A 12,285-nucleotide genomic window follows, 5' to 3' on the forward strand; every position below is an offset into this window, starting at 1 on the left:
TTATATACCCACATTACTTTATCCTTATAGATATCAGGCCCATAAAATTTCTGAATGTCTTGCTCAGAAAAATATTATTACATTTAAATTATAAACTAAATACACATTTTATTAACTTCTGGCAAAATATTAAATGTGAATATTCAACCAACAATTGCCAAGTATGGGGGAGATAGAAAATAGTAATTAAACTCATGTGTTTATTTTTGACATCTGCCAAATAAAATTAAGATTTGTCCTGTGGTTTACTGAGGGAAATGACAACAAAGTAATAAAAATTGGTTTTCATTATTTTTTTGTATCTTTAGAGGCCTAGCTTAAAATAGCCTAATGTTAACAATAGGAAAAATTCCTATTGATTTCTCTTCCTCATTTCTCCCAAGTTCTCTAGTTTCTAAGTCATCAAAGTCTCACTAACTCCCAAAGAGCATGGCTTCATTTTTGTGTCATACTGGACCTCCAGAGAATTCCTAATAAATGATCTTCAGAAGAAAGATAGAGTTAAACATTTTGCAAGCAAAATCTCTACACAGGGAGTGCTCCAGATCCTAAGTTTGATCCCCAGGACCAAGCCCATATAAAAAGTTCCAGCATGTTTCCTTTTTTCTTCCAACTAAAGAAATAAATCAAGAGAATAGCTACTTGTTAATCACATGCAAATACATTGAGAAGATGGAAAGCAGAAAGTCTCTTTGTGCAAAGAAGTTGCATTTGTTGCATTTCTCCTTCCTAATTTCCTTGATCACATTTTCTCAACAAAGCTACGAAGCTACATACCTTGAAAAAAAGAATGAAAACTCAGAAAAAAGTTTGCATTCCACATGTCATTATTGTCTTTTCATAATATTGTTTTACCAAAACCATATCAGGTGAAATTCCTTTCAGTTTTATAAAGGGGCGTGGTAAGGCTTCTACAGAAGTCTATTTTAATGCCACTGGGAAAAGGACAAGGCAAGTGCACAAAACAAGTGACCACATACCAACTGCTGTCATGTAATCCCAGCGCTCAATGAGGCACATATTGAAGATGAGGTGATCAGATGTTTGCCCTTGGCCAATAAGTGAAATCTGCCTCTCCAAATTCTGGCAAACAGACGAAGTCCAGCCAACAAGAAACCAAAATACTACCAGGAGCATTACTGCGAGCATCCTCATGACCCGTCCACCAGTCATATATGGAATCCGTTGGGCTGTTCGTGAAAGAAACACTTTCAAAACCCTGGAAAAGCAAACATCAAAATATGAAGGCAAGCTTAATACTCAGAAAGTAAAACTCCACAATATTTTCTTTTTCTAGGTGAAATTTAAACCCACCAAAACTCTACTTATGCAGAGTTTAACATGAAAAAAAACCAGAAACAGTATTGCTTGTATTTTCACTTCATTTCACTCTAGTTTTTATCTTCCAATAGCAAAACAGATATCCTACATTAGATGCCAGTGAGTCAAAAGATTTGCAAAGTATGGAATTCTTCTCACTATGTCTTAATATTTCAAGGAAAATAATCAAGATCTAAAAAAAAAAAAAAAAAAAAAAAAACANAAAAAAAAAAAAAAAAAAAAAAAAAAGATCCATAGGGAAGCATTGCTCAGATAGGGTTTCTGAGGGATCAAAAATAGTCCTGAAAGTGAGTAGTTGGGTTTTACAATATTATGCTAAGTGAAAAATTTCCTTAAGCCAGTTCTTTTTTACAGTAGAAGGTTATAAAAGCTTTTTTCTGAAAATTATTCTAAATGACCTCTCTCTGTAATTATTTCATCACATTACCAAAGATAACAATGAAATATATATGAAAACAATGAAAGAGATATTTAAACAGGGTAACTGAATTAAGATCACCATCTTAAAGAAGAGGATTGGGATGACCTATAAGAAATATAGTGATTAAAGAAAAATCTTTTTTCTGTGTATGTAATTCAAATGAATAGCCAGAGTTGAGAACTACTGGGTTAAGTTATATCTAAGAATGAACTGTTCCATCTCTAGTTATTGTGTGAAGACAAAATCCAAACTTACTGTAGAGGTCCTTCTGCTTACCCATTTCTTTAATTTTATCTCCAGAATATTCTTAGCTAATTTTAACTCCCCACTCTCTTTCTGATATTTTATGTCACAAAATTGTGACTTGAAATAAATTGCCATGAGTGGTTTATGATACTATGGTATCAATTTCCAAAAGGCCAAAATAAATTTATTTTCCCAACTTTTCTCCTTCATTCCTTCAGCTGTTTCTTCAACTTTTCTCCTCCTTCATCTCATTCTTTCCAAAAAGTTTTATGAAGTATTCCTATGAATTCTTCACAAAAATAATTTTAAGTCCATAAATGAAACATACACACTTAAAATAGCCTAGATGTATTATACTATTTTTTCTCTCTCTATAGACCTTCGGTAGCTCTTCCAGAATAAATACAATCACCCAGTAAAGAAAGTTATTTTTTAGCATATTTTTATTTATCCTTCTTTCCCCTATATCTTTAACTCCATTGTCCTTCAGCTAACACATAGGATGAAGTTATTTAATATTGAATAAAATACCCTCAACTTTGCTGTGGAACAATGTCAGAAAAATATGTATAAAAAAAGAGTATAGCAGAAGATCTCTTTAACCATTCTCCACTTAACTAGTTTATCATATTACTGGTTATTCTCCATTCTCTATGTAAAACACACTGAGTACTATGCATGCATGCTAAATGCTAGCAGAAGCAGTTAGCTTGCTACCTCTGTCTGGTATGCCTCAAACACCTCTACTCTAACTACTTGGATTGCTCCTTGTTAAGAATCAGTTGTATGTGACCCCCAAATCATGCCCATTGTTATCATCTTATATAATTTAACTAGATTATAAATAAAATAATTACACATGATTGTGAACCAAAAGGAGACCTATTTGTATAAAATCTATCTTGAAAACTTTGGAAAGACTCCATGTGGGTGAATCATTATATAAGCTGTTAACTTAGGGGAAAGTGAGGAAACTGTAATAAACTGGGATAGCAAACAAACTTAAAAATCTAGAAAGAGTCTATACTCAGAATGCTTTAAAAAGTCTTTAGATTTGTGGTCTTATTTAAAGAACCAACAGTGTGAACAGTAGATAATGCACTACAATATTTTATGTTAGAAAGAGAAGAATCCACTCCAAACATTAGACCCAGAGTCAAACAAGGGGCCTTATTTAAAACATATTTGTAAATGATTATTTGTGTGTTTTAAATTATATTCTCTTATACATTTTACTTTAATGCCTTTCTGCTTATCAAGTTTATTAGTTTATTGACCAGTGACTAATCCCATAAAGAAAGCCTTTTCCTGTACTTAGTAGATCAAAATATTCAGAGAACTCTTAGAAATAAGAGAATTTTTTTTAATTAATGTTTTTGCCATGCCAATCTTATTTTCTGTAGGAGAAACTTGTAGCCACTAGGTACACATAATTGTTTCTGGTCATACATGGATGAATTCTACATTTTGAATGACTAGGAACTCAAAAGAGGAAATCTGGTCCATTTTTATGGTCTTTTATATTTTGGCTGGCAGAAAGAAAAAAGATAATTTTTCTAATTCTAGACATAATTTAAATTGAAATAGAATTATAATGAACAAATATTTATAAAGTGGCAATCATATACTGGGTATCATGCTAGGCAACCTGGGAAGAATAAGATATAGTTCTACAAGCTTACAATCTAACTAGAAATAAGTGTACAAATAACTACCATATAAAATAGCATATAATCTACATTCTATGTAGCTAATAAGTCTAATACCCTAAGAGAATAGGTCATACTTGATCTGGACTTCGATGGATACCAATAGAAATGGAGGAAAGTGGAGAAGATATAAGGAGATATTCTAGGTGGAGAATAACATAACATAACAAAGTACAAAGCAGGAAATGTAAGTTGCATTTTGCAGAGGATGTAACCCAGTTTGGTAATCCTTTAATCAATAAATCTGAATTCTAAATTATAAGAAATTTTTATGTTTTCCAGGTGACCTCTTGGGTATTTATTGTATAGTCTGAGAATTCAAGATTGTCATAGATCCCATAGTCTCATTTCCAGAGAGGAAAAACCAAAGCCAAAGACTTCATGAGTCTCCTGTTAGTTATTAGTTTTAATGGCTTTTGAATACTAGGAAACACACCAACACAACTCTGCACTTCAGTCTGAGCCTTTCAGGATATTGGGTTTTGTAAAATGGAAGAAGATGAATTTTTCTAGCATTGCCTTCAAATAAAATGAGAAAATTGTGCCATATCTTTAAAAAACAAACTCTTGTTAGTTTATATGGGTGCATTCCCTAGATACCAACTTCTAAAAATGAAAGCCTTAGATATGTATTTATATGAAATACTGCTGTAGGAAAAAATACAATAATTAAATTTCTTAGATTACTTTCTCTACTATTTTTTTCATAGATAAAGTTTTAGGCTACCATCTGTTCAGAAGATTTCACTATTTCTGAAGGAAAGCGGTAACATATACAGGAAGATGGCAAGATATTGACAGAATTTAAAAAGGCATATTTAAAGAATATATTCCGTTCCCATTATTACTAGTAGATAAATTCATGGAAATGATGTTGCAACAATGAAAAGAAAAGGGCAACCCAGGAACTGGCTGTCACTGGAGTATCTGCCTCTACTTTTTCACTTCCCACACATTTCTGGTTTGAGCTCATAAAACTTAGGACTTATACTCCTGCAATATCTAACTGATATTGGTAGTCTTCTTTTACTTGCTCTCTCTCCAGCTCTCAGCACAGCTAAAGCACTTGGCTTCCATTATGTCACATCCTCTTGATTTTCTTCTTATTCCTCTGTTAGCATCTTGTTAGCCTCTGATGCAGATTCTGCTTCCCCAGTGTTTTAAGTGGTAGTATTTCCCAAGGACCTCCTAAATGTAGCCATTTAGATCTATTTTTTTATTTAAATACTGTACTCAGGGAATGCCATAGACACCCCTGTTTCAGTTATATGCATGCTGGTGAGACCCAAATCTGTATCTTCTATTTAGATCTCTCTGAACTCAAGATCTTTCTACTCAGCGACCTACTAGACATCAACGAGTCCTCAAATAGTCATCGCTCCCTCTAATCCTCCCTCCTGTAGCCTACTTTTCTCCTGTGTTACCTTTCTCAATGACTAGCATCACTTATTTGATCAAAGCAGAAACCTAGGAATAAACTTTAATTTTTCTTTCTCACTTACATTTCAAACATGAAATGAATGATCAAGAATTTAATCTCTACCTCTTAAATATCTTTCAAATCCTTCTCTTTTTCTCCATCTTCACTGCTATGCTAGCTCCTGGTCATCAACCTATAGTAGTTTCCTAAATAGTCTACTTACTGGTCTTGCCTACCTTCAATCCAGACTCCGCACTGAAGCCACAATGGTCACTTCTGATCATCACTCCCTGTTTATAGTGCTCCAGAATGGCTCCCCATCAAAATCCTAGCTCCTTAGTATGGTAAAAGGCCTTTAAATGCTTTTAAATATTGGTTGCCCCTTGCGTCAGCATGCTTCTCTCTCACCACTCTCCCTTTCCTAAAGATCTGCACGTTCCTGTGGACTGTATGCAGGTGTCCTCTGTCTGAACCTTTGCCCTCAGCTTTCCTTACTGCCCCTCCCCCCCAATACCAACACCTAATTTAGCTAATTTCTACCTATTCTTTCAAGGGTCAGTTTTGATGTTGCTTGCTCTAGGCCAGTGGTTCCCAAACAAGTATCATCAACATCATCTGGAAACTTGCTAAAAATGCAAATGCTGTTATCTACCTGCTCCCAGGCTCATTAAAATTTAGTAAACATAAATCAATAGGCAATGAATATATGATGGTTTAGGGGAATAGTATTAGCAAAAATGGTGGAATAAAGAACCCCACTAGTCCATCCACCCATAAAAGCAATGAATAAAGTGGCAAAAACTATTAGCATCAACTTTTTTGGAACCCTTGAAAAGAATCAAAAGCTTATAGCAACCACGGGGATGTCTAACCAAAAGAAAAACAGCTGAATCTGAGTAAAAGAGTTTTGCGACATTTTAACATACTGTTCTACCCAGTGTCCTACCTCCCACTCACCAGATCAGTAGTGGACTTGAAGACACATCCCAAATTCTCATTATAGGTAACTAGTGCTCAGCAAACACAATACGCCTTATTGTTAAAAAATTGTGGTTGTTCATTTTGACCTTTCTGGTGGCTATCTGGAGGACTAGTTCAAAAGGCCTGCCTTTATTTATTTTTTTTTTAATTCCAGTATAGTTAACATACAGTGTTATATTAGTTTCAAGTGTACAATATAGTGCTTCAACAAGTCCATACATTACTCAGTACTCAACATGACAAGTGCACTCCTTAACCCCCATTACTATTTCACCCATCCTCCCACCCACATCCCTCTGGTAACCATCAGTTTTTTTCTCTATAGTGAAGAGTCTGTTTCTTGGTTTATCTCTCCCTCTCTCTTAATTTCTTTGCTCATTTATTTTGTTTCTTAAATTCCACATATACGTGAAATCATATGGTAGTTGTCTGTAACTGACTTATTTTGTTTAGCACTATACTCTTTAGTTCTATCCATGTCATTATAATTGGCAAGATTTTATTCTCTTTAATGCTGAATAATATTCCATTGTATATATGTACCACATCTTCTATTTCCATTCATCTACCAGTGAACTGATAACTGCTTCCAAAATATCCCTTTGTAAATAATGTTGTGATAAAAATAGGATATATATATATATATATATCCTTTCAATTTGTATTTTTCCTTTTTTTGGGTAAATATCCAGTAGTGTGGTTACTAGACTGCCGGGCAGCTCTACTTTTAAGTTTTTGAGGAACTGCCATACTATTTTCCACAGTGGCTGCCACCAGTTTGTAGTCCGACCAACAGTGAAGAGGGTTCCTTTTTCTCCACAGCCTCCCCAACATTTGTTGCTTCTTATGTTTTTATTTTTAGCTATTCTGACAGGTGTAAGGTGATATATCGCACTGTAGTTTTGACTTGCATTTCAAAGAGTCTGCTTCATTTCACCCAACTGGGAATCCTCCCAAGGCTGACGTAGCTACCTGAGGGTCATTTCACTAAAACGTTTAAAGGCAGACAGATTGGCTGATGTCACTTGGGGCAAGAGATAATGGTTAGGACAGACGATAGACTAAACAAAAAGGAATAAAGGCTGGGGAAAGAGATCTGCTGGGCAAAAAGGGCTCTGGAAGCTCCCATGTATTTCCAGGCATCTAGAAAGCTGAAAAATGCTCAGAAAAGATCTAAGAAGCCCTACGCTCTCATATCCTGTTGACCTGAGGCTCTGTAGAAGCAGAGTGATAAAGTGGTTAAGGCAAAGTGGTAAAGTGCTTGAGACATGTCCCAATATGCACATACACACACAGTCCATGTGCAAAAAATAAGAAATTTTAAAAAGTTTTTATTTGTTCCAGGCTTTAAGGAAATCTCTGTTAAACCACTAGCTCATCAGGAAGTCAACAGAACTGAGACTTCAGTGGCTATACATAACAAAGGATACAGATATTACAGAGTTAGCTCAGAAAAACCAGTAAACAAACAAAGAAAAGCAACTACAATAAGAAACAACAATAAATGTTGGGGAAGATGAAGAATATGATTCCAGATTTACTGCATTATAATATTCAAAATGTCCGGTTTTCAAAAAAAATGAGACATGCAAAGAAACCAGAGTTTATGGCCCATATGAAAAAAAAAAAAAGAAATTAATAGACACTGCCTCTGAGGAAGCTCAGGCATTGTATTTATCAGACAAAGATGTTAACTGTATTAAATACGGTCAAAAGCCAAAGAAACCCTGCACAAAGAATGAAAGTAAAGAAAGAATGATGTTTCACCAAGTAGAGAATATCAATAAATAGAAATTATAAAAAGGAACAAAGAAGAAATTGAAAAGTACAATAACTTAGATGAAAAATTTGCTAAAAGGATTTAACTACAGATTTGACCATGTAGAAGAAAGAATCAGTAATTCTGAATATAGGTCAATTGAGATTATACAGTATGAGGAGCAGAAATGAAAATAAAATGAAGAATAATGAACAGAGCCTAAGAGACCTGTGGTACACTATTAAGAATACTAGGATTTGCATAATGGGAGTTCCCAAAAGAGAGGAGAGGAAAAAGCCAGAAAGAACATTTGAAGAAATAATGACTGAAACTTCTCAAATTTGACAACAGACTTAAATCTACATATTCAAGAAGCTCAAGTAATCAAAGTAGTATAAATTCAAAGAGACTCACATTAAATCACATTATAATCAAACTTTTGAAAGCTAAGATGAAGAGAAAAATCTTAAAAGTAGCCCAAGAAAAGTTACCCATTAGATATCAGGGATTCTTAGCAAGATTTAGATCTAATCTCTTATCAGAAACTATGGAGGCCACAGGGCAGTGGGATAACATATTAAAAATCCTAAAAGAAAAAAACAAACCTGTCAACAAAGAATTCTATTATCGGGCAAAACTGTCTTTCAAAAACGAAGGAAAAATTAAGATATTCCCAGATAAATAAAATGGAAAGAGTTCATCATTAGTAGATCTGCTCTATAAGAAATACTAAAGGAAGGGGCACCTGCATGACTCAGTCAGTTAAGCATCTGACTCTTGATTTTGGCTCAGGTCATGACCTCATGGTTCATGAGTTCCAGCTCTGCATTGGCTCTGTGCAGACAGAGAGGAGCCTGCTCAGGATTCTCTCCCTCCCCTTCTCTCTCTGCCCTTCTCCCACTTGTGCATGCTCTCTCTCTCTCAATAAATAAATAAACATTAAAAAAAGGAAGTAATAAAGTAAGGCCTTTAGGCTAAAATGAAAGGCACTAGACAGTGACTAAAATGCACAAGAAATAATGAAGAATATTGGTAAAGGTAACTATAGAAATAAATCTAAAAGTAAGTATTAGTGTATTTTTGGTTTAAAACTATTCTTTTTTTCTTATATAATTTAAAATGCAACTGTATAGAGTTTAAGTATAAGTCTATGTTGATGGTCACACAATGTTGAAAGATTATAATTTGTGACACTTAACAATGTCACATATTTTTATTTTAATGTTTTTATTTATTTCTAGGAGAGAGAGAGAGAGAGAGAGACAGGGTGAGCAGGGGAGGGTCAGAGAGAGAGGGAATCACAGACTCTGAAACAGGCTCCAGGCTCTGAGCTGGCAGTCAGCACAGAGCCCGACGCGGGGCTCGAACCCACTACCGCGAGATCATGACCTAAGCGAAAGTCGGACGCTTAACCGACTAAGTCACCCAGGCGCCCCATAATGTCACACATTGTTAAGGGAAGCAGAGTGATATATGGCAAAATTTTTGTATACTATTGAAACTAAACCGGTATAAATTGAAACTACGTTTTTATATATTTAAAATATTAATTTTTAAAAAAACATTTCTTTTAAGACAGAGTATGAATCAGGGAGGAGCAGAGGGAGAGGGAGACACAGAATCTGAAGCAGGCTCCAGGCTCTGAGCTATCAGCACAGAGCCTGATGCAGGGCTCAAACCCACAAACCACGAGATCATGACCTGAGCCCAAGTGGAATGTTTAACTGATTGAACCACCCAGGTGCTCCTATATATTTAGAATATTAATTGTAGGGGTGCCTGGGTGGCACAGTTGGTTAAGCGTCCAACTTCAGGTCAGGTCATGATGTCACGGTTTGTGAGTTCGAGCCCCATATTGGGTTCTGTGCTGACAGCTCAGAGCCTGGAGCCTGCTTCAGATGCTGTCTGTCTCTCTCTCTCCCTGCTCTTTCCCTACTCACGCTCTGTCTCTCTCTCTCTCAAAAACAAACATTAAAAAAAAAAACTTCAGAATATTAATTGTGGAATGTGAATTGTAATCCTCAGGGCAACCATGAACAAAACAACCACATATAGTAAAAAATGAAAAGTGAATAAAAATGTAGAAGTGCTTTTACCATAAGAGCAGGTAGCAATGGAGGAACTGAGGAATAAAAAAATATACATAAAAATAAATACCAAAATGATAGAAGTATGTCATTCCTTATGAGTAATTACATTTAAAGTAAATTGGTTAAATTCTCCAACTATAAGTCAGAGATGGCAGAATAGATTTTTTTAAATGATTCAACTGTATGTTGTCTACAAGAGTTCACTTTGGATCCAAAGAGAAAAATGGGTTGAAACTTAAACAGTGGAAAAAGATAGCCCATGTTAATAGTGACCAAAAGAGAGCTGGGATGGCTACGTTAACATGAGATAAAAAATACTTTAAGACCAAGTTTGTTAAAAGAGACAAAAACACTATAAATTATAAAAGCATCAATCCATCAAAATAGTAATAATTATAAATACATATGCACCAAATATCAAAGCCTCAAAATATATGAAGCAAATACTAACAGAATGAAAGAGAGAAACAGAGAGTTCCACATTAATAGTTGAAGACTTCAATATCCTGATTTTAATAATGGATAAACTGTATTGACAGACAATAAGGAAATCAAGGGCTTCAACAACATTAGGAATCACCTAGTTCTAATAGACATATATATAAAACTCCACCAACAATAGCAGATTAAACATTCTTCTCAAGTGCACAGAGAACATTCTCGAGGATAGACACAAATTAGGCCATAAAATAAGTCATAATATGCTGCAAAAGATTAAAATCTTACAAAGTATTTTCTCTGGCCACATGGGTTGACATGAGAAATTAACAACAGAAGGAACTCTAAAAAACTCACAAATATTTGGAAAATAAATGGCACACTCTTAAACAACCAATGAGTTAAAGAAGAAATCACAGAAGAAATGAGAAAATAGTCTGAAATAAACAGGCTGTTTAATTTAATTAAACATTAAAATGTTCTGAAAACAGAACATTTCAAAGCTTATGAGTGTTGAAAAATTTAGTGTTTAGAGGGAAATTTATAACTGCTAATGCCTGTATTCAAAAGAGAAGAAATATATCAAATCAAACTTTCCACCTTAAGAAACTAGAAGACAAAGAGCAAACTAAATCGAAAGTAAGCTGAAGGAAGGAAATAATAAATATTTGAATGAAATAAGATGAAATGAATAACTGAAAAATAATAGAGACAACAAAAAACCACAGCTAGTTCTCTGAAAAGATAAACAAAATTGACAAACTTTTAGTTATTCTGAGAAGGAAAACAGAAAACTTATATTACTAGAATCAGAAATGCAAGGAGACATTACTAGCAACTTCACAGAATAAAAAGGGCTATAGGAGAATACAAAGACCAAGTGTATACCAAAAAAACTAGGTGACCTAAGTGAAATGGACTAATTACTAGAAACACACAAATTACCTAAAGTGACTCAAGAAGAAATAGAATATCTCAAAAGACCCATAATAAGCAAAGAGATGGAATCAGTTATTAAAAACTACCCCCCCACCCCCCAAAATCAGGATCAGATGGCTTTACCAGTGAATTCTACCAAACATTTAAAGACTTACACACATTATTTTCAAACTCTTCTAAAAGTAGAAGAGGGAAAAACACATTCTGTATTGTTTTATGAGGCTAGCATTACTTTGATCCCAAAGCCAGATAAAGATAATACAAAAAGACAATTACAGACCAATATCCCTTATGAATATACATGTAAAATTCCTAAGCAAAATACTAGCAAACCAAATTCAAAAGCATATTAAAATGATTATATACCATGACCAAGTAGGATTTATCCTGGGTACACAAGGTGGTTTAACACACAAAAATCAATCAATATAATACACTGTATTAATAGAATGAAAATAATCCCACATGATCATCTTAATTTATGCAAGGAAAAGCATTTGACAAAAATCTAAAACTCCTTCATGATATGAACATCAATAACTAGCTATAAGGATAAATTCTTCAATTTGATCCATATTTGGCCTCTATGAAAAACTCACAGCTAATATATTCCATGGTGAAAGATGTATATTTCCTAATATCACAAACAAGGCAAAAAAAAAGTTGTTTTCACCACTTCTACACATCACTGCACCAAAATTTGTAGCCATGGAAATTAGTTAAGGAAAAAAAAATAAAAGGCATTCATATTGGAACAGAAGTAGAGCTATCTCTATAAGTAGATGACATGATCTTATATATAAAAAACCCTAAAGAATACACACACACACACACACACACTTACATACACAAACACATACACATAATTTGAGCTAAAAACCCAATTTACTAAGTTGTAAAATACAAGTTTAACATACAAAAAAATGAGTTTTATTTCTGTA

At 34.1% G+C, this 12,285-nt stretch overlaps 1 protein-coding gene across 1 annotated transcript in view; it reads right to left on the reverse strand.

Annotated features, from left to right (window-relative positions):
* GPR158 (G protein-coupled receptor 158) overlaps nucleotides 1-12,285 on the reverse strand; it is a 404,671-nt gene that overhangs the window by 26,514 nt on the left and 365,872 nt on the right. Inside the window, exon 10 of the mRNA XM_077772475.1 lies at nucleotides 981-1,219. Within this exon, the coding sequence (XP_077628601.1) occupies nucleotides 981-1,219 (239 nt within the window). The remainder of the gene's footprint in view (nucleotides 1-980; nucleotides 1,220-12,285) is intronic.

This window comes from Crocuta crocuta, unplaced genomic scaffold, assembly GCF_008692635.1.
Source record: "Crocuta crocuta isolate KB4526 unplaced genomic scaffold, BGI_CrCroc_1.0 scaffold96, whole genome shotgun sequence".
Lineage (NCBI taxonomy): Eukaryota > Metazoa > Chordata > Mammalia > Carnivora > Hyaenidae > Crocuta > Crocuta crocuta.